General features: G+C 47.3%; 1 protein-coding gene across 2 annotated transcripts; it reads right to left on the bottom strand.

The window, feature by feature from the left end:
- Positions 1 to 5664: 5664 nt before the first annotated feature.
- Positions 5665 to 22198, bottom strand: unc-5. 2 transcript variants are annotated; one of them, XM_001361629.4, is made up of 10 exons: positions 20785 to 22198; positions 14245 to 15190; positions 13837 to 14118; positions 13598 to 13768; positions 12173 to 12226; positions 10589 to 10870; positions 8254 to 8382; positions 7976 to 8168; positions 7840 to 7913; positions 5665 to 7781 (listed from the first exon to the last, which is right to left on the bottom strand). In XM_001361629.4, the coding sequence occupies exons 2-10, from the start codon at positions 14915 to 14917 to the stop codon at positions 6463 to 6465; spliced, it is 3177 nt and encodes a 1058-aa protein (XP_001361666.3). In that variant the 5' UTR covers positions 14918 to 15190; positions 20785 to 22198; the 3' UTR covers positions 5665 to 6462. The 2 variants fall into 2 exon arrangements, with proteins under 2 accessions (XP_001361666.3, XP_015040499.2); XM_015185013.2 differs by lacking the exon at positions 12173 to 12226.
- Between the last annotated feature and the right edge of the window lie 447 nt (positions 22199 to 22645).

The following is a 22645-nucleotide window of genomic DNA, read 5'->3' as shown; positions in this document are numbered from 1 at the left end:
TCAAGTTGAGTATCTGTATCTGTTCCTACTCGCATCCGCACTCCTGGCGCTGTGGGTTGCGTGGTGGGGCAAACAATGGTTGCTGATGCTGTTGATGCTGACAGCGGCTGTGCTTGTGCCCAGCGGCAGTAACGACAACCTATACATGGTTAACTCTTGTGCTTCCATGGCGATTCCCTAACTCCCCCCAAACACACACACCAATCCACATACACAAAACACACTCACACACAGCGACACACATTTGTGCGCACATGCGCCATGCAAAAGAAATGGCGGCTCGGTCTGGTTGCGTCTCCGGCTCCGGCTCCATCTCAATCTCCGTCTGCCGACCCGGGTCTTGGATGCGTTTGGTTTTTTTTGTTGCCTCCATTTCTATTGGACACATAACTCATGACATTCGGGAGACAAGTAGCGAACCTGGCTGCTGTCAAACGCACCAAATGTTGAGATCCTGCCAACAACTAGAAAAAACCCACATAAATAAATAAATAGAATTCTGGGACTGACTGCAGCTCGGATCTCGACTTGGACATGCACGTAGACATGGACATGGACCAACGACAATCCACAGCCGCTGACTGCTCTCAATGGTCGGCGGTCGGTGGTCTGCGGGTTTTGGTTTTTCAGCGCAGTTCACTTGTACGAGTACGTAGCATCCTGCCGGCACTAAGCACTGAAATGTGCGACATGTGTCCAGCTTTGGTAAGCGACGCCTGCGGCTTCCACCGATTGTACACTGAACGAAAATGTCAACGTACAGTATTACATTTCAAAAGCATATTCGATCCTATTAAGTATTAACAGTCCAACAATCTTTTTGTATTCCATCTCAATAAAGCCTTCATTCATGAATAGGCAAATTATTTAAAATCGGATCGGACTAATGTGTGATGGTTTGGAAATATAAAACCTTTGAATCCTTTTTTTTTTAGGTATAATTTAAACAAAAGCTTCGGCTGACACATTTATATCAAAAATATATTTTCCTATATACCAACAATTAAAATGTCGTGAATTTAAATTTTCTTTTGAGACTGATACCAAATTTCCTAATTCCTACAATCGTTATACCTCATAGATGTTTATGAATTGTATGTGTACTGTGTTTTGATTTTAAATGGAGTAGAAGTACGGAATTACTTAATCGTTGGTGAATGTTTCTTTACTTATAAAGTCGCGAATAATATTCTCCACAATTGTATACCAATTTGAGTTTAATTTATAGTGTTGCAATGTTTGTTTAAATAAATAAATAAAAGCTGTGGGTTATTCGCAGAAAAAACCACTAGAATAAGGATAGGACAATACAGCGGGACCAGGATAAGAAGAGCCACAACCGAAAGCGAAACATGTCAAGTAGGTATGTTCTACCTTGTTTTGCCTGGTTTTTCTTATAAAGCCCCGATTGAAAATCGGGCAGTTTTTCGATTTTCCCAGCTTAGTAATTGGTTTTTTCGAAGTTTACTGAAGAGGAAATTGAAACATTGTACAAAACAGAACAGAACAGAACTACCAGCTACAATTCAATACAACAATGCCACCGAGCAAAAACACACCCGGACAGGACAGCCGTCCCCATTGCCACTGTCCGATAGTCGATTTGTATGGCATTCGAAATGTTAACTGACGTCCAAGCAGCTCCTCCAGCAGCAGAAGCAGCAGAATCGGCAGCTACAACTACAACAATGGCGTTGACTTGCAGTCCACATCAAAGTAACAACATGAATCCTACGCAAACGCAACCAATCTTCAAAGGCAACAGAAATACCAACAGGCAGTGGAGGAAGGACTGCGGATGGGGCTGTGGCTGGGTCTGGGGCAGGGGCAGAGGCAGAGGCAGAGGCGAGGGCGAGAACGGTTGGATGCGGCTTCGATACAGCGTACCAATTGGATGCCACGAACGTCGCGACGTTCGCAGTGCCTACAGCAAAGATATCAAATGTATTGATAAGCCAGGAACCTTGGGCTTTGGCACTGGCACTGCCACTGCCACTCTGGCACAGCTCCAGCTCGGACTGCAATTTCCACTGAAAACGGCGAAACATCGGGCAATGGCAATGGCAACGGCAATGTGGATGTGGATGTAAAGCTTGCGGAGGTCGCAAATAGAGGCTCGGTGGTGGTAGCAGAAGCACCAGGTTTGGCGTTCGGTGGCCATTATGATGCTGCTCCTTGGGGATCCGGCGACAGCAACGGCAAAAGCAACACAGGCAATGCAGGCAACAGCAGCACAGCAGCAACGTCGATGGACGATTGACGATGGTTGCTGCTCAGGTAGATAAATTCGTAATACAACCGAAACGTCTGCAATTTCTTGGATCTTGGCCTGAAACTGGCTGTGTCTTCGATGGTTTTATGTATAGGACTGGACCCCATTGTCCACAGTCCGGACTGTCCATTGAGGCTTCGACATGTTGCAGGCTGCATATTCGTTTTTGTTTTTGTTGTTGCTTTGCTTTCGTTTCAGAGTATTTTGTATTGTTTTGTGTTTTTGCGGTTATCCAGCGCTTTCAACGCCTTGCGATCAACGCTTTGCCGTCCCGTCCGTCCCGTTCGTCCCGTTCGTCCATTGTCTTAGTCGAAGACAAGGGCCGCAGAATCCTCAGCAGCATAATTCATGTTTCACGCCCTTTGCGGAGGGCAGACAAATTCAAAATGGCAGCTGGGGCTGCCATCTGCCTTGCCTTGCCCGAGCTCTGCAATTATTGGATTGACTATGCCATGGCCTAATCAAAGGTTGGCTTACGCCATTGAGTGTTCGTGAAATTGCATGCAAATTATTGGGCCGAGGAAACTGGGTTCGACCTGAAACCGATAGCTTCATTAAAGCTTGTGCTGCAACCCAAGGAGCAATAGAACCGATATCTTGGGAATTGCCCTTTCAACTACATATTATCAGAGCATGTGTGGTTTGGTTGGACCTTTTTTAATACAATATTTACTCATTACTTGAAGACGTCGCTTCCGTTGGCCATACACATACTCGCATGGACGAGTATTTGCACAGTTCTCGAGAGAAACAATGTGGCATTTTATGAACGCTATTTGTATATGTACTCGTAAAATTACCCCATTCTCGATTGAAGGACCTGCTGCCCGTCAAATAAAGCTACAGTTTCACACAAAAAATAAAAAGCAATAAGCTTAGGTATAAATGAAGACTAAACCCATAATATTGCACCTGCGGGTGCTGGGACTTATTGATTCCCACATTTTGTAGCGTTTCGAAATAAGCTGCTGCGATGGCCACCAGATATACCGACGAAACTCTGAAGCTTGAAGGGAGGCAGAACCAGAAACATCAGTAGCGGCAGCTAAAAATTGTCATCGCCGAATCGAAATCGTTGTTAGATTGGAATTTCAACCCAATTAGGAAATTTTTCAATAAGCGACAACGATATTGGCCGAGCCGATGCTTCTGCCCGCTGTCCTTTCTGCTGAAAAATGCAAAACCTTCAACGGTCAAGTCTATACGACGAATACGAGTACAACTGCTCACACAAATGCAAGAGTCAGCAAACGATACATAAAATATATTGTTATGTCTGCGGTGAGAAAACTAATTGACGATGACAGCAGTCGGAGACGGCGGCTTCCAATAACACTATCCAACAGCCAAAGTTAATCCAGGAGCCAGCAAGTCTATATGAAAAAGTCAATTTTCTTCCAGTTAAGAAATAAAAATCCGATTTTGTTGGCTAGTGTAGCCGACGAGGCTGCTCATGGTCCTAAGTAAGAGTATGACCAGGATCTCTTTTTTCAGCAGTTGCTGTCGGGGACGGACCGGACGGGAATGGTTTCGGGATGGCGACAGGGGCTCGACAGACGCTTTTTCCCTACATGCTTGTTTGTACGAGTATTGTATGAATGTAAGTGGCAGTGGCCTTCGTAGATTTCTATTTGGGAGATGGAGCAAAAACCGCAATCGCTTAAAGTTATTTATACGTATGATGGTGAGGGATATAAAAGGTGCCGCCAATGCAACAGCAATCATTTTGTGTTGCATGAAATTATTGATTTGTTATTTGTAGAATTGCTGCCGGACCCAAAGCCAGAGTCCAGACTGTTTCGGCTTTAGCTTTAGCTCGTTAAAAGGTCCGAGTCGCCGTTCCGTTGCCGTTGCCGTGCTCTACGCTGATTGCTTAACTTGACTGGTAGCTGCATGTATCTTAATTTTCTTGAATTCATGCCAATTGTTCCAGGCGCTATTACCCAGGAATGCTACGAAAGTGCAGAAATGCAGTCTATCAATTGATCTTGTTGCGACATATAGCAGGTTATGGATGCCGTAAAATTAAATAAATAAGAACTAGTAATAACACAGAAAAGTTTGCTTGTACTGGCCGAAGTTTATATACCCTTCCAATAGTCTGCTTTTTAATGTATTAATTTAAATGAAACAGTAGGCAATGCTCAAATCGAGTGCCACTTCTCTTAATTATCGCAAAAACACCGAATTTGTACATATGTTTTTGCTGCATCAAAAATGTGATGTTTCCCATAACGTGCATTGATGTAATAATATGTACGTAGTTTGGCGCCAAACTAATCAAACTGAAGTGTTATAAAATCGAAAACATTGCAACACTCACTAAAAGGACATAGCCTTCTGTGTGTGAGGTTCCACACTATGGCATCAACCTGGCGGCTCACTGGCGCTCCATGCTGTCAGGGTTTTTATATGGCAGCGAGCTTCTGTCAGAGCCAATATAGGGTTATGTTATCGATATCTGACAAAAGCTCGGAGCCATGAAAATGATATTAAAGTGGAAATAAGCCGCGAAGTTCAAATCTCCTAGCCTGTGGAATTAGCGCTTAGTAACTTACTCTGAAGGAGCGTTTCCATCATTCGTTGCTGAACAACTATGCGGAAATTATGACCATTCTGCCGCTGGATAACCAGTACATTGAGGGAGACATCTCTGCGGGACAGCTCAAGGATACGGTCCATACATTGATATTATTAGTATTGGCATAAGAGAGCACATTATGTTTGGCAAATCAGTCGGATATAACGCATACATGCACACTAATGCACGCCTGTATCGTTACACTTGCGACATGACTGCCCTTCTCTCTGTCATCGTTAGGCCTTTGTTTATATGCTGATAATTGTGTTCACTGCATACTGCATTTTTGGGTGCCCCAACCCTTTAATAATTTACTCAAAAGTGAGGTCGAATATTAAGGGTGGTGCAGAGGCGCCCGTCTCCTGTCATTCTCTTCGTCAACGTTAATCCTTTGATTTTCTGCTATTTGCTGATAAGTATTCCAATATATTGGCTGAAGGAGCAACAGTATGCCATAAGGAGCAATGGGCGAAGGAGCAATGGACAGACAGTAAGCCATGCATTAAATGCATATTGCATCCTGCATTTATGGGCCCAAGGATATTTTGCATCTCGACATTTTTCATTCCTTCTGAAATTAAGACAGATATATTCATCATAAAAGCTACGGCACCCGGATTGGTTTTTTTGTATTTTATTTTTATCTAACTTTCTTTTTGAGCCACTAAGGTATACGTAAATATTCAGTTAATGTTTACTTGATTAACGATTAAACGACAGGATCGGACTTATAACTAAAGACAAATACAATGGTTATCACTTGAGCATGTCTAACAAACTACTCGTTTTGTTGTTTTTGTTTTAGACTATATTCTAAATATACATATTCGTATAAATGTATATGCTCGCTATATAGTTTATATAGTATAGGTATGGTATATGCATGTGTGCTATGGCATCGTTTTGAGTACTTAATTCTGTTCTTCCATAGTGACTATACGTTAATAGAGCGGGCTGAGAAAATCAACGATTTGGCAAACAGTTCACAACTCCACATTTAAATTCGTGCGGAGGTTGTCTATATACGGCCATCACTTAGTCGTACTGCCAGAGATACATACATACTTGTATGTGTAGAATATCTTACAGTTGCTATCGTACATAGTTTCCATCGTAATACTAGAGTTTATGTTTAAAACTATAAGTTTGCTAAGCCACAAGTAATTTATCGCTATATTTCCACCTCTTAGTCATATATTAAATGCATGGCACCCGTGGGGAACAGAGTTCGTTGAGCAGTTACCTTAGAATAGAACACTACAATACTCGTAACTTAGGGACTATAACTACTCGTGTGACTACATCTACACTTTGATTCAGTATTTTCATTTCGATTCATGTTTTCTGATTTCGTTTCGCTTCGTTCGTACATTTTTTAAATAAAAGGCAACTCATGAACATTTTTGTTTTCAACAGAAAGCTAAACGGACAACACAGCTGTATCCCCATTCACAGTGATTTCATATTAACAAACATTATAGATAGTTCGGTTCAGTTCTTGTGTGTTAATGTTCTTGGAAAACCTGGTGAAATCAGGAAGAGTGTATCGTTTAGTTTGCCGCTTTCTTATTCGCATTCCTTTTAACACTGGTTGGAGTGTGGATACCCATTAGATCCACAGGGGACCAATCGTTTCCACTATAATGTCCAAGACGTCTTGACGTCCCATTTCCTTCAACGTCAGCAGCAGTGCCATAATCGTATGGGAAACTGAAGTGGAACTGGTGGTGGCGCAGCTGTTGGCCCGACATTCCCACAGATTGAGAATCTGCTCGGTGGGCGAGGGCTTGGTGGCAAAGTAGGCAATATACCGATCCGTGTTCAGCTTCTTCGCAAGGAGACGCCAGTCGCGTTCGTCGGCACGCGGAGGATCGAGTGCGGCACAGATCAGGCGCTTTGTCACATGCGGTAGCTGGACAAAGTCCATCACGCAACTCTCATTGACGTAGTTTCCCTGGCGATCAATGGAAATCGTTGTATTTGTGGTAGATGCAAGCTCTTCCGCAGAACCGCTCATCGAGTGGGTTGGAATGTTAAAAGTACAGTAGTCCGAGTCATCCTTGCCGCCTTGGCCAAAGTCCACGCACAGCGTACTCTGATCCAGCCGTCGCATGCTAAACTCGCAGTGTAGTATGGAGTTGTTGCTCAGAATGTGATGGTAGGGAATGGCATGCTCATACGGAGCACCTGCCTCCATTTCCGCGCACCGTACGCGAATGTTCAGATTGCGGCTGTTCAGCTCGAACGCAAACACCTGACTCTCCCCCAGAAAGCTGCCGCCCAGCTTGCATTCCACACTAGCGCAGATGTCCTTGCTGTTGGGCAAGTCCTTGACCACGTAGATTCGCAGACTGCAGTTGGCACTGCTGGGCGGAGTATGCTGGCTGAAAACCAGCAACTTCATCTTAATGGCGGGCTGCTGAATTCGTGGCTCTGCAACGATGGCGAAATGGCCCAGTTGCTCCGTCATGATGTACACATGCGTCGTCTCCAGCTGCACGAACATGGGCGTGTTAATGGTTTCTTCTCCCACTGACACCGCTCGTCGCCAACTGATATTTAGCTCGTCGTGCTCGCTGTCTGCATGATAGATGTGAACATGCCACTGCTCCGGAGCCACCAAGCAGTGCGGTATTTTCAGGATCACGGGCTTCACAAAGCTATAGTTGCGCGGTGCACTATGCACCACGCTGCTGCACAAAATGGAGCTCTCGGTGGCACAGGACACACGGCTGCACTCGTCGCTCAGAAGCAGCAGCGAGACGTGCTTCTTCAGGTTCTTTCCAATCGCATGCTCGGGCACAAAGAGCAATAGCTCCCCGCCATATAGACGCAGCTGTCCTCCTGTGCTGCCAAGGAGCTCGTAGCTGCTGCTCTTCGAGGCATTCAGTAGGGATAGCTTGGCGTTCATATCGAAGGTGGAATTGGCTGTCGAAAATCAGAGCGTTAGTGTGTCTCGGTGATAGCATTTATCTGAATTGCTTACATGTATCGGCAGTGGATGACTCTCCGGTTTCTGACAAATAATCAGCACTAAGATCGTCTATGGGGTTGGTGTAACTAAAATAAAAAATATATTTTAGTTGAAAATCTAATAACTTTTCGGTCCCTTGTAAACTTACTTGGCAGCCAGGTTGGGCACATCGTAGTGATGCTCTGTTACACCGCCGCAGCCCATGCCCATGCCCACAATGTGCTCGCCAGGTATATAACGATGTCCAGGATTGACATAATCATATCCCAAATTACTGGCCTCGATGTGCATTCGCATCTCCTTTTTTTCCACAACGCCGGGCATATAATCCGCATCCATGACTGACAAACGGGAAGAAATCATACATACGTACATTCGATTGTTGCCAGAGAACGTGGAGCGGGGTCGTTGGACCCCGATACTCACCTGAGCGGGCCATGTTGTAGTGAGGATTGGCGCGCATCCCGCGGCGGGCACAGCAAATGAGAGCTGCGCCAAAGGCAAAGAAAACGGCGGTTATGAAGGCCAGTCCTAGATAGAGTGTCCAATCGAAATCTGCAATGGTAAAGCGAGGAGGACTCTTATAAAACTGCCGATTTCGCATTTTGTATCCTGTAATCCCAACAGCAGAAGGGCGTTGCTCCGCACGGCAAGGAGCAATCTCTGCCAGATACTGTGTCTTTAGACTGTCTGAAGAGTACAGACTTTCCAGTGAACTAAATGGTTACATTGCCTGCACGGACTTTAAGCCGACTTAAGATGCTTTCCAACTTCCAATCTATGTGTGAATGGCATTCAAAAAAAGACCAAGAATTCTCTGCGTAATCCGCCACCCTCATGATTTCGAGGATGCCTGGCAAGCAAAATCCACACATACCCGTACATGTTGAGTCAACCAAACCAAAAACCGAACCAAAACTGAACTGAACCGAACCGAACTTTTCCATAATCAAACAGGGTCGGTACGGGGCGCATCCTCACCCATTGTCATCAATCCTGAGCAACCATGCGTATCCGTATCTGGCGCTTTGGCGCTTGCTGAGCTGTGCCAGAGCGAACTGTATATGTCTGTATTTAATGTTTTATGTTTGTATGCTCATCCCCAGTCCAGGTCCGTCTATTTCGCATTATTATTCGCCGCCGGCCCCCCGTCGCCAGCCAGTCAGTTACGACATCCCGATCCCCATCTCACATCTCCCCCACTGCCATTGTTGCGCGCTGCCTGTTTCCGCTGCTGTGATTGTTGTCGTCATTGTTGCTGGCGCTGGCGCTGGCGGTGACTGGCTGGCGAAAAGGAATCGCTGCAGCGCAAGGAATTACTCCATATATATTATGATTATTATACTCGGGATGTACAGCTCGAGCTTTTCACAGTTCTTCTGGGCTCGAGCTCAAGAGCGAGCCTGAGAGAGTGGGAGGACGAGGTACAGGACGAGGACGCATTGTACAATGTATGAAATGAGCAATTATATTCGCTGTAAATCAGCGGCAGCATCGGAAACAGAAACAGAAGCAAAGCCGTCATCCCCAACTGGGAGAGACATACTCGTACTCCATGGGCTTTCGTTTTTCATTCGCTTTTGTGCAGCTTGCATGCTGCTTTTTTAGACGCTGTGCCTGGACGGGACATCAAAAGCGAAGTCTCCCTAAGTCCCCTTCGCATGACAAATACGCTTTTAATATCGGGTGGTTGATCGGGCGGCCTGGGGGCCTCCCGCAATGACAATGGCCCACAACGAAGACCGCAACTGTTGCCTTTGGAGCAATTGCAAGCAGGTATCGGTATCCCCAGGGACTGGATTTGCAAAATGTAATAAAACGGAAAATAAGCTGTTCGTAGTTCCGGGGCCCCAAAAACATGTCACTCTTCATTCTCCCCTTCGAAAACTTTTCAACAGCAATCAAATAACAGTCGAAGAAGGGCACAAAACCTGCGAAACATCAAACATTGTATTGTATTGTACATATGATGTGCGAATGGCAATCGAATACCAACCAAGTCCTTGTACCCTGATCCTTTCAATTACACAGTGTGACAGTCATCTAATTGATCCCTATGGACCGCACACAGACCCCAAACTATGCTTGAGTTGGGTCAATCCTACACTCCATCCCATCGAGAATCGAGGCAAACAGCAACAATGACACGGGAAAAGCTCTAAATGGGGTTGGCGATGGCCGGAGCTAGAGAATAGGATGCGAATGGGGATGCGACGTCACGACTTTGCCGTTGCTGTTGCCGTTGCCGTTGTCGTCTTCGCCGCATGCCTAATTATCTGGCAAAGCACACAAGCCCACAGCAGCTTAAATCTCAATTCCGAACTCTGTTGCGATTGATTTGCGACCCTTCGATTGGGCTCTGCAGCTGGAATTGGAGTTGGGGATACGGGTTAGGGTTTGGGTTTGGGGGCGTAAGAGCTGGGGGTTTCATGGGCTTCGGGGTGGAAAGTGTCCTTTCTTTCTGTCACGAATATAAATACAGCTACTCTTGGTCGGGATGGATGCCGTGCACAAACAAAATGCACTTGGTTAATTTCCCATTGTGACAATCAGCGTTGAGTGCTCAGCTTTTTTGTGGTTGGGTCGAAAAGAGACAGAACTGTAATCTGGGAGTTGGGAGTTGGGAGCTGGGAGCTGGGACCTGGACTGTGTCTCTGTCGACTGTGATTGTTATTGTTGTCTAACTGTCTACTCTGTTGCTGCTGCTGTCCTTCCGTCCATCTGTCCTTCCTGCCCCTGCCGTTGACATAAACACACTTACCATCCTTGCCAATATGACACTGCTCTCCACGGCACTCTGCCGTTTGTGTGTCTTTTCCGGCGCACAATGATTTGCCATATCCTGAGCCCCCGTCAGTCGCAGTAGCATCCAGCAGAGTTGCGCTTCCGCTGATGCTGCTGAGGGCTGCCATGCCCACTCCAGCCAGGAGCAGATCCCCGGCTTCGTCGCCGTCAGACGTCTGGGTGAGGCACTTTCTGCGACGCACTTGAACACACTCCGCGGAGCAGATGCTCCAGTCGCTCCACGCGGACCAGCGGGCCACTGTGGGGAGAAAGGGCAGTTTAGAAATCAAAAGTCATATTAACATGATTTAGCACACATTCCCGACAGACAGCGCCACTCCCGGACTCATATATCACGTGGAGGCCAAAGCCAAAGCCAAAGTCAGGACGTGGCTGTGGCTGTGGCTGTAGCTGTCAGGGGGTCATGGATGCAACAAATATAGCACCGTTTGCCCCAAATATGTGGTGGGACGGTACTATGGTGGATGGTTTGGACTAATAGATAGTCCGTTGGGAGAAATCGAAAGTTGTTCCCACCATAAAATAGAGCACCAGTAGAGCACCCTTCCTTAAGCACCATTCAAATCACAGCGCCACTGCCCCTGTTGATTCTTGGATAGGAGATTGTGTGGGTGAGCAAAAGTGATTGTCATTTTAATGCTTTTCTATTTTCTATTTTCGCATTTTCTTTGCTTTTTCAATTTCCATTTTGGTGTTGGGGGAGAAAACGGAAAGTCCGAAAGCCAAACAAAAATGTTCTTGGAGTGGGGGCCAGCTATATCATAGTGTGTGTGTATGATGCATGCCTATGGCAGCTAAATATATGTAGTAAATATACATATATATTTCTACATGCCTGTATGTATATCGGCATTTGGCACTTCCTGTTTTTGGGAAACATAAAACCACCCCCATAAGGGCAGCTCCTCGGCCTTGTTGCCCCTTGTCAGCACTATCCTATGCCCTGGCATTTCTTTCCCCATTCCAGCGCACGCATCCTCCCATGCTCATCCTCATCCGCATCGTCATCCTAGCCATGGCGAGGCAAGGGTCCCAGGCCCGCCCAGCCAGCCCGACTGTTGCATGAATCAGAGAGCGTGAGTCGTGGTAAGTGATTTTTAAGTTTCTATCTGCCGCAGTGACGTCACTTGCCGCGACGACCCCAAAAAAAGTAAGTCACTTCGGCTAAAGCCAGTTCGGGAAGTTTTGGGGAAGACCGACCCGTGGCGAATTATTCAATGGATGGATATGGGACGGTTGGTTGGGCACTAATGCACTGATGGCCTGGGCTCAGTTTAACACAATTGTTTATTGAATTGTTAAGGCCCGGCGAATCTGACAACTACTGGGGCGGGGGGAGGGTATGCTATGGTCGGGGAACCCCAACTAAAAAATTTAACTGTCGTTGCCTCGTTAAGCATTCAAGTTTAACTGCTCGAACACAATGTCATATTGAATGCTCGCCCCATGGCAAGTCCCCAAAGGCCTGGTCTCCTCCCCTCGGGAAGGGAAGGAAGCCTTTGAAAGAAATGCACGTTGTCAGGCTTTCGTTTCAACTTACTGCGCTTACTCGACGAAATGTCAAATCCATCAGTGCTCACGATTTGAGTATCCTCTGTTGTTGGCAGGCGACATCGGCACACAGCGTGGGCGTGGGCGGGGGCGGGGCGAGGGCGATGAGTGAAAAGCAGGACCATAAGGTTGACACGGTTCCATGGGGATGAAAAGTTATAAGATGGAAGAGAAAAAAACGAAACCCAAGCGAAATTTAAAATTAATTTTATGACACACTTTTCATAGAATAAAAGCCCACAACAGCATCCCCCTCCTCCGAGCCAAACCCTTACCACCCCCACACCACTCCCCACTCGAGTGGATTGCCATCGCTCCTGCACAGTTGCCTCCCCTCCGGATCCCTCACCATTTGTCCCGCTTGTCTGTCAACAATTGCTCATTGCTGTGCCCGCTGTGCGCCTGGCCAAGTATCTATTGCTTGTGTGTGTGTGCGAGTATCTGTGTGAGCACTACAATACAATGCAATACAATAAATTTACATGAATAAAAGTGAAGAGTCTCAAACACATGCCGCCCGTGCGTCTGTCAAAAAAAAAAAACCAAAAGCGCCCCAGCTACCACGAGAACATCCCCATTCCTGATTTCGGTCTCAGCCCCAGTCTCCAGTCCGGGGTCCGGAGTCCGGAGACCAGGCTATGTCCCTTCCCCCTCCCCTGGACGCATGCCTTTGTCACCATTTAGTCAGTAGCTTGCCGGAGGCAGTCGTTCCCGTTCCCCACAGCATCCACGCAGACACGCAGCCACGCAGCCACGGAGTCGCTCCAATCTATCCATCTATATGCATGTGGAGATATCTGTCGTCGCTGCAAAGGCACCCACAGAAGCCGATTGCCGAATGCGTGTTTAAAATGAAATACTCAGCACTCACTCAAATATGTATTACACTAAAAATGGGTACAATGATTCCCTGAAGATGTTCGCATCGGACTATAAGAGTCTTTTCTCCGTTTCCAAGAGACGCCTCCGTATAAAAGGGTATTCTTATATCGGACTGACCGCAGGTCCTTTTCTTTTCTTTCTTTTTTTGTTTAAACGCCTCTTCTGTCCCTCTTCTGACTGTCCTATCCTACCCCTCTTTGCCAGCTTCCCTGCCACTGCCGCACTGCCACTGGCCCTGGCACTGGTATGAAAAATGTGCGCTGTTGTCAACGCTCCAGGAGACGTCAATGGCAGCGGGCATTCAGGTGGCACGACGCTGAGTCCCGACCGCAAATGGCATTTAAATTGACAATTTCGTTGCTTTTGCTGGTGTTACAATAGTGCTCCCACATTAAAGGCGCGCACACACAACAAAGTGGGCGCAACCACAGCCACACGCCCCCAGTTTGCGAATAACCACATCCCTTACATATACATATATGTATATTTTACGATTGCATATGGTATGTATACATATACCGTGTGGACATACCTGGGCAGGCGGCGCAGTCCGCAGATTTCTGTATCTGGGGGCCTGGACACTGGGCGCCCCCATTTAAGGGCATTGGATTGGTGCAGGTGCGCGACCGCTTTCGTCCCTGGCTCGGCTTGCCCGCGCACTTGCACTCGCGCCAAGGACTCCAGGTGCTCCAGCCTCCATTCACTAAGGGGCGAAAAACATACAAGAATAAGCATAACTTGAGATTGCAGACGCACGAGTACTACACTGACCGTAGACAATCAGCACAGCGGAGTCGGAGACCCGCTTTCCCGCAATGTTCTCCGCACTGCAGCTGTAATTGGCCATGTGTTGCAGCGCCACCGGGCGGAAGGTCAGTGTGCCGCCAGCCACGGCCAGCCCCGGCTCGCTGTCGGAGGTTATTACCGCGTTGCTCTTGTACCAGGAGAGCTTCGGCTCCGGGAAGCCTCCGGGTGGCTCACAGTGCAGTTCCGCCCGACTGCCCAGCTCGAGCCGCAGCGATGTGGGTGACTGGCCGAAGGTCTTGCGTATATCTGTTAGGGGGAGATATAAATGCAGATATAAATAGAGATATGGATAGGCATAGGAATAGGAATAGGGAGGGACCCGTTGCCTATTCGAATCAGGAATCCACCCCTAGCCCAGGGTGCGGTACTCACATGCAATGTGAACTGTGGCGGCTTGACTCTTCACCACGCCACGGGACGACCAAGCGTGGCACTCGCACTTGAACGGACCCTTGCCAAAGTACTCGTCGACCAGATCACGGTGAATGGTGGCCGTGACCTCTTCCATGTGGACGCCCGTGTGTGGATCCACGTGCTTGTCATGCGTCGACGGCGGAGGCTGGGAGCTGCCGCTGCACTTGAAGATCACCTGCAGCGAGTGGGAGGCCTTGCACTTGAGCACCGCCGGACGATTCTTCACCACAAAGACGCTCTCCGGCTCGCTGAGAAAAATGGGCAGCGTGTTGCTGGCTTCTGCGGGACTGAGCTTGCCGCCGTTGAACTCCTCCAGAAGCGTGCCTGCCGCTGCTGCCGAGGAGGAGCCTAGCCCAATCCTCCCATTCTCGTCCTCGCTGCTATTGCTAAGCAACTCGATATTGGTTCTGTGTGGGGCGCTGTCCTCAGTAACCAGGGGGGCGTTGGCGAAGGGCGCCATAGCAGTCAGTGGGTCAATGCTCATCCCAGCTTCCTCCATGGAGTCGGACATGCTGCCGTAGTCCACCTGTGGCAGCTCCCTTGCCACGGCCAACACTAGCCATGTTAGCTGAAGGTTCACTATGAGTAAAATCACATTTCCGGCTTTATTAATCACCGACGACGACGTCATGCTCGTTGCTTAGGTTTCGCTGTCAGTTTTTACGTTTCTGTACGTCTTAACGTTTCCCTGTGTGCCACGCAGCGGCTGCTGTTGCCGTTGCCGTTGCCGCTGCCGCTGCTGTTGTCGCTGCCTTTGTCCTGCGTTTCCTGTGCGACTGTTGCACCTGCCCTGGCCCTGGTCTTTGTGGCAGTATTTGTTGCTGTTGTTGCTTCGGCTTTGGTGCGATAGCTGCAGGCATTAGCATTAGCTGCACACTCGCTTTGTTGCTGTGGTAAATGCGATCTGGAAAATCAGATAAAAAACCTATAAGTGGGATTTACTTTTTCAATCAAGAGCCGAGACTGCAATTCCCTCACTTTGTGACTAAAAGATAACCACTACTTCGTTGGGTTTTCTGTGGTCTTACGCTTTCTCAGGCCTTTCACCATACCCATTCCCATTCTCATACCCATACTCTTCCAGCACCAGGCATAAGAACACCGAGAGGTTTGTCAAGCGACGAAAAGTGTCTATGAATTGTCGAGAGTGTTCGTATCCCCAACCTGAGCAGTCGGACATTTATTCCGACTTGCGGGTACCCTACCCTTGGGTTGGGACCATCTTTCAGACAAGCATCCGTTTAGCCTTCTACAGTTCACGCAGATTGATATCATTTTTCAGAATATATTTGAAAAGAAGCTGGTAATGACACTAGCCGACACTTCCTTCCTGCTCCTACGGGCGTAATCGATAAGTTGTCATCATCAATCAAAGGGCCAATACTCTCCGCACTCAGAGTCCAAGTGTAGGGCAGCTCAAATGCCCACAAGTTACAAAATTTCCCATTAGCTATGCAAGTCATGCGTCAGGTTCTACGAATCGTTGGTACCTAATCGAAATATTAATAACAGGTATAAGTATGCTCCACTCCACCGAGTGCAGTTTGCCTTCTCCGGGCTCCGAGCACCGGGCACCGGGCACCGCACCTAGACAGGACGTTGTGGCACGGAGGGACGTGGCTCCGTTCTGTTGTAGTTGTAGTGTTGTGGGAAATGCGCCTTTTGTCTTTCTGAGTTTCTGAATTATTATGTAGTTATCTGTGGAGGGACAGAGATGGATGCATACCAGCACGAACGGTGCGATAGCTCCGGCTTCAGTCTTTGCCTTTGGCTTTGCCTTTGAGTTTGCCTTTCAGTTTGAGTTTGAGGTTTATGTGTTTGGCTTTGTAATTATGTATTAATCATGCATAAGTTAAAACTTCAACTCCCCCTGCCAACACTCTCCACCTCCAGCATTTCAAAACGAATCATATTGCTGCCACCGCCAGCGCTGACGTTGATGACGTCCATTAAAAGGCGCATCAAGTTAAAGTCAATATGCAAATATTGCGGAAACGGTGATATGTGAAAAGTGTGTACGATTAGGAGGGACGGGACCATGCGCCACGTTCCACGCTCCACGTTCTCAGGAGCCGTGACCACGAATCGTAATAAAATATCGGGTAATAAGAAATTAAAGGGGAATAATACATTTCATTGGAGGCTTAAGCGACATTATCATCGTCTTTCTCATCATTATCACCGTCATCGTCATCATCATCATCATTTCATTTGGCTTAAGCGCCTTTTATGCGTAATTCAATTGGATTTACAGGGTGCTTGTGGGACACTTGAGTGTCTGTCAATATTCCCCATATCGGGCTGGTGCGGACAAATGGATGTGTATGTATGGATGTATGGAGGCACGGATGTGTGGGGCTCATGTAGCTGACCAGATTATAATGGTCTTCTCTGCCCCTTCTCTTCGATGGTAATGCACACACACACTTTGTTTTGTGTGCATTCAATTATAGATGGAATATTGAGGTTCGTTTTGTTTTCGATTTGTCTAGACTCTGTTTGACTAGGTCCCAGATCCGTGTTATTTGCAGGGCTACTTTGAAGCCATAATCAAACTCGCACTAGAATTCATCGCAAATCGATATGCGAGAATAATATTGTCGCAGAAAACCTGCCTGTTGGAAAGATGAATCAGCGAATGGCACATTAAATGTTCACAATTTCAATCAGAGGAGGCCTGCCTTATCAGGGCGACATCGCCAATCGTCAATGTATCGTATCGCTGGATGCTGATACTGGGGCATTACTTTTTAATAGGTTTTTAATGAAGCAAAGTAGGCCAAATGGATGGTGCGCGGCGGCGCTTATCAGCGGCTTTTCATTGGCTTTGTGTGCACTTGTTAATCCAAATCGATTTTATTTATTGAAAGCAAACTTGTCGCCGCAAATACAAAAACTTTGCATTGATTTCGGCACGCAAGCGAATGTGTGGAGGACCCTCCCACTGATTGACTGACTGACTGACTGACAAACTGTGTGACGTGACACACGCACGCAGCTCGAGATGCAATGCCGGAGATACATATGTATGTACATATGCGAGGCTGAGTAATCCTACTCGTACTCGTATTTTGTAAGGGGTGATTACTCAGAAGTCCCGCCGAACTTTGACGCTGTCTCCAGCTACGTGGGGGAGACACGGAGAGCTTCTTCCTAGCCTGGGCGGATGGATGGATGGCTGTGAATGAAAGATTGCGTGGGATAATCGGCGTCGTATTCAATTTAATATCACAACTATTGCCGCAAAGACGGAAGACTGAGGACTGAGGACGGATGACGGAGGACCGGAGAAGCCCTTCCTGTGCCGAATGAAAACTTCCAAGTGAACTTCTTCTGTTGGGGCAAATGTCGACTGCGACGACGACGACGGCGACAGAGATTCGGTTGGACGGACGAAATAAAAAACAGAGCAGAGGGAGGCGGAGTACGCACATGCAGACAATACGACTACCAGAGGAGGAGAGGAATGGTACTGGAATGGGGAATGGAGCAAGGCAGGGCAGGGCAGAGCAGAGCAGAGCACACAAAACAAGTGAGCATTCTATAAAATAATTGATGGCTGGCTGACGACTCAGTTGCTTGGCAGCAATAATTTTTATACTTCGGGGGCACTCACGCACACACTCGCGCTCTTGAGTACTAAAATCAAATGCCACTCGAAACGCTGCGGCAGATATGTGCTACGCTATGCGATGGCGACTGCCCTGCCTGAAGTGGATGTGGATGTGGCAGATGCCGCTGCTTCAATTGCGTGTGACTCTTGTGTGCTGTGCTGGAGCTACGCTACTCCTCGACAACACTCGTACGAGCTTGTATGTAGTTATGTTGTACAATCTCTGGAACATCTGTAGCACAAATGAAATCTTTAATACTCAAGGGACCGTGCTGGTTCCTATGGCAATCGCAATCGCTGCCGCATCTGTATTTCACATGTTGCGCATTTTGCCCACACACTCCTGTGCTTCCAGACGCGACTCCCAAACTGCCAGACCGGCAGACTGACAGAGGCTGCTATTGTGAGATCGCTGCTCCGCTCGCTTTTAATTTTTTCGGGCAACGCTTGTCTTGTAATCAAACAATTAAAGATGATTTTAATTAATCTATTTATAAGAGACGTTGCCTTGCTCGCTGAATGACTGCCGACCCGGCATCAGTCCTCCCTCATAACTGTTCAAAAATGTGTGTACTTTTGTATGTGACGAGCGTTGGCCATGACGCAGGGGTACGATGCGGGGATGATGAAACAACTCTACGGGAGATACACGAGAACAAGCACAACAGCGACATCGACAACGAGAAACATCTTTAAATTAATTAAGCGTAATTGTTGGGGAATTAGAAGTAGAAACAAATGTTTCAACCATGAATTATGGACTGCTGTCACATGGAGAACGCATGTTGCTCGAGATACTATTTGAGATAAAGCAGGCTGCATGCAATAAAGAAATTATTTATGATTCCATCAGCTGAATGTAGGACAAGCCGGCCAACTGGTTGGACAAGTGATGACTCTTATCATTTGTATCTTATTAGCAAAGTTCTAATGTCTAATGTGTCCGAAAGTGGCCTCGGCCCAAACAAATGATGACCATCAGACTACAGGCGAAAGTTCGTCGGAGCTGCGGACTAATTTGTGATGCCAAAACTGAATCGATGGCTGCCATGTGAGGCCTGTTGAGGAAAGAAAGCTGCCCTGCCCCCATGGAAAGATACACTGGTTCATCTGTTCGAGAGACCAACCCTGTAATCTACCCTACCCTTGATCTAGGCTCTGTATACAAACTGATACTGAACTACCTAGCTCGTAGGCATATTAATTCCATTCCGCCTTTATACTCGCAAACATCGATGATGTCGGATCAATACAACAATTTACGACGGTTTCTCTGGCTTCAGCTACCTACTCTCGTCTTTCGGGAAGAACAAAAGCCGCTGCCGAAAGAAACGAGCCTATTCTTTCTCGCCATATCGATGATCGACATCTAATCCACTGCTAAGTCGCGTCCCATGAACCCGGACCCGAACCCAAAACCCGAATGGGCTCTTATGCATATGTTGCCTAGGCCTATGTCTATGCTCGCAGGCCCAGGTGACGGTGACTGCCCCGAATGACAATTAATCACCACAGGAGTCAAAGATGTTCATGGGGCATGGTAGTACGAGTAGTACTCATTCCTATCCACTCTCTATGCTATCCAACGTTCCCATGCCCCGCCCCAGACCTTGTTTGCCCATCTAAGGGAACAGCTGTAGGTCTGTAGTTGCACAACCCCTAAAATTATGACGAACAGCCAGAGTGTGAGAACTTGTGAGTGTTACTTGGAAAGAGTAAAGGGTAAGGGTAAGGCTCCGCGTAAATTGTTAAAAAAGCATAAACCAAAGTGTGAGTCCAATCATTACGTGCATTTGTCAAGGCCTGAGAATTATTTTGAATGTCCCTGCTGGTGGCTGAGCCAGTAGACATTCTATCCCGTCCCATCGTCTGTCTGTCAGTCAGTCATTCAGGCCGTTCAGTCAGTTAAAACGTCCAAAGGGGATCATTATATGCCAATTGGCGATTGTTTGTTACCCCACTCGCAATGCCGCCGCGTGTTGGGGAGGGTTGGTAATTGCAGCTCACATTTGAATTTGAATTTCAATTTGAATAACGGTTGCAGGCCCGAATTATAGCTGTAATTGCGGCATGTTGAACGCTGCATCTCCTCGTCGTCGTCGTCGTCGTCGTTATCGTTGTTGTTATTGTTGTTGTTGTGACTATTGTAATTGTAGCTGCATCTTTGATCAATGAATTGAGTGCTGTGCTGCTCTCATGAGGGCTTCTCGACTACCATCAGCCCAATCCACGGCACTCCACTTCACTTCACCTCCTCTCCCCATCCCTTCCCACCCCTCCCATCGCTGCTAAAGCTGGCTGACAAGGAAAACCAAACCAAAATACACAGCCAGAACCTAAGCGCAATCATAAAACAAAAATAATAAAAATAAAAATACACGATGGCGTTCCAAAGGGCACGCTTTTCATAATAAACATTAGCGAGCAGGGCTGCCTCCTCCGCGGTCACATGGTTCGGGGGTCGCCCACAACACACCGCCCGACTCTCCGCTCGGTTCCGTCCGGCCGCGTTCCGTTCCCCCGCACCGGAGGAACCGCTGCCGCTGCCGCTGCCACTGCCACTGTCGCCGGTTTCTGTTTGTTTGTTTGTTTGTGAATTGGTCGTCTTTAGTTACACTTGAATACTCGTAGTCGTACGCTTTGTATGGTGTCGCCGGTTGAGCGAGTGTGAGGGGTGTGCTCTGCTCTTGTGCTCTTGTGGTGTGGGCAATGGTTTCTGGTTCGCACTTCACCTACTCAGTGCAGTGCACCTCAAAAATAGAACTGCACTGGCATACTTAGCGGCGCAGGATGAGCGCACTGCAGTGTCCTGTCCCTTTTTTGTCTCATGTCCGAGACGGAGAAGGGTTCTTATTATAGCTAAGCATCTACAAGCAGCTACTTACATTTTGTCGTCCTTTTGTGGCTGGTGGTGGTGCGCTGCAGGGCGACCAAAGGAGCGGGCCTTCTTGGAGGCGCGCATGTATCCGTATCCAGTTACACTCCCGTCCTGTGTCCCCTCCCTGAGTGTCCTATCGTATGCTTGCGAGCCGGCCGTACCTTGTGTGCTCAGGACATCTGTAACCTTATCGCCTTTCACTTTAGTCTCTTAGTTTTTTGTTTGGCCTGCGTACGTTGTCCCCAGGACGTCAGTATTTCATATTTTTCATCAGCCCTCTCACAGACACATCTGCGGTGTAAGTGTAATCTATCTACACATTCATTAAACTCGGCACTTCACCCACACACAGACAACATTGGTGCCGAACATCCCGTTGGTGCCTCCTTTCACAGTATCACTCCGACATCAAAAACATCCACAACATTGTCGTTGTTTTGAAATCACACACGGCCAGGTATCTCTACTTAAACTCGTTCTTGCAGTATTAGTACTTTATCCCGCATCTGGAGTCTCGATATTATCACGCTCCCAGCTTTCGAGTGTTCGAACTTCAATACGATGCACACGAAGCGCGCCCGAAACACGCAAAACAGGAACTGTGGTGACGAGCCGGCGAACGTACGACTGCGCTGACGGTCCGAATCGAAATGAGCTCCGATGTGGCTGTGGCTCGTTGTAGCGGTATAGCTATAGGAAATACCATTCTATCAGGGTGCTCATACCATGGTATTGTGGCCGCGAGAGCGAAAATGACAGAGCAGATGAGAGTAAGCGCTGGGCACTACTCTCAGTGGGCGCCTCCGCAGCATCCCCAGGAGCATGTCTTGTTGTTCCCGACTCTGGCATATGTTGTGCAGGAAGTGGGGAGCATTGGGAGCTCGCTCTCCATCGTTCTGGCTTTACGATGTGTGTATATTTATATGTGTGTGTATGCTTCTCTGGCTATTTTGTATCTTCCGCTGCCTGTGATTCTAATTTTACCCACTGGATTCCTGAGATGCTTCCATATTTTCGTTTGATGATTTATTGACTGCAGCAGCAATTAAGACCTTTTACTTCGCTTTTTATCAACTTCACTGACATTGACGACGAATGAGAGGAGGGCCTGGGGCTGCTGTGCGGAGTCTTCCTTCTTATTTATATTTTTGTTGTGCGCGCATCCACACAGCACTGCACTGCACTCCACTGTACGCACGCACACCTACGCCAGGAGCAATGATGTCTGATGACTGCTCTTTTCCATTTGCTTACTATTTTCTTTGCACAGCCACGCAGTGCACTTAATGTTCATATAAATTATAAAATAAATTCTTCCTTTTCCCCGAGTGTATAACGGTTTCTATTGGGAGAGAGGACCGCGGACTTATCGTCTGACCCTCAGAAATATACCGAAATAGACGTCACAAATTTCAAAATATACCGTTCTACCGATGAAAAACAAACTTAGCCCACTGAAACCCCTTTTATTTAAACTGGATAAGAACTGGAGTTAAACCGCGGTAAATAATACTAATAGTAATAATAACTAGTTTGTTCGTTGAATGTGTTTTAATACCCATTGCTCGACAATAGGAACGAAAATCTTTATCCGGCTTAATATTACTATCTAGCTAGGACCACCAACAATGTTAAGACAATAAAGAACACAACGTATAAAATGTATCTGGGTATGGATTGCAGTGTAAGTGTGTATTTCATGCATTTGCCTTTCCAAATATATATGTCTCAATAAGACGACAAACCATTCCTCAGTTCTATAATATCATTTTCCGTAGGGTATGCTGAGTGTTGCCACTAACCACTATACTGTATGGTTAGTGGTGTTGCCCAAGAAACGGCTATCGATACTATCGACTGCTGCGCGC

The sequence above is a fragment of the Drosophila pseudoobscura genome, chromosome 3, assembly GCF_009870125.1.
Source record: "Drosophila pseudoobscura strain MV-25-SWS-2005 chromosome 3, UCI_Dpse_MV25, whole genome shotgun sequence".
Taxonomy (NCBI): domain Eukaryota; kingdom Metazoa; phylum Arthropoda; class Insecta; order Diptera; family Drosophilidae; genus Drosophila; species Drosophila pseudoobscura.
The sequence above is the reverse complement of the archived record's forward strand: the minus strand, read 5'-3'. Positions and strand labels throughout refer to the sequence as shown.

Coding starts and splice junctions, on each gene's coding strand:
- unc-5 (XM_001361629.4), bottom strand. CDS start 14,917: ATGACGTCGTCGTCGGTGATTAATAAAGCCGGAAATGTGATTTTACTC. Junction 14,119..14,244: donor CGCCACAGTTCACATTGCAT/GTGAGTACCGCA, acceptor TCCCCCTAACAG/ATATACGCAAGACCTTCGGC. Junction 7,914..7,975: donor GTGCCCAACCTGGCTGCCAA/GTAAGTTTACAA, acceptor TTTTTATTTTAG/TTACACCAACCCCATAGACG.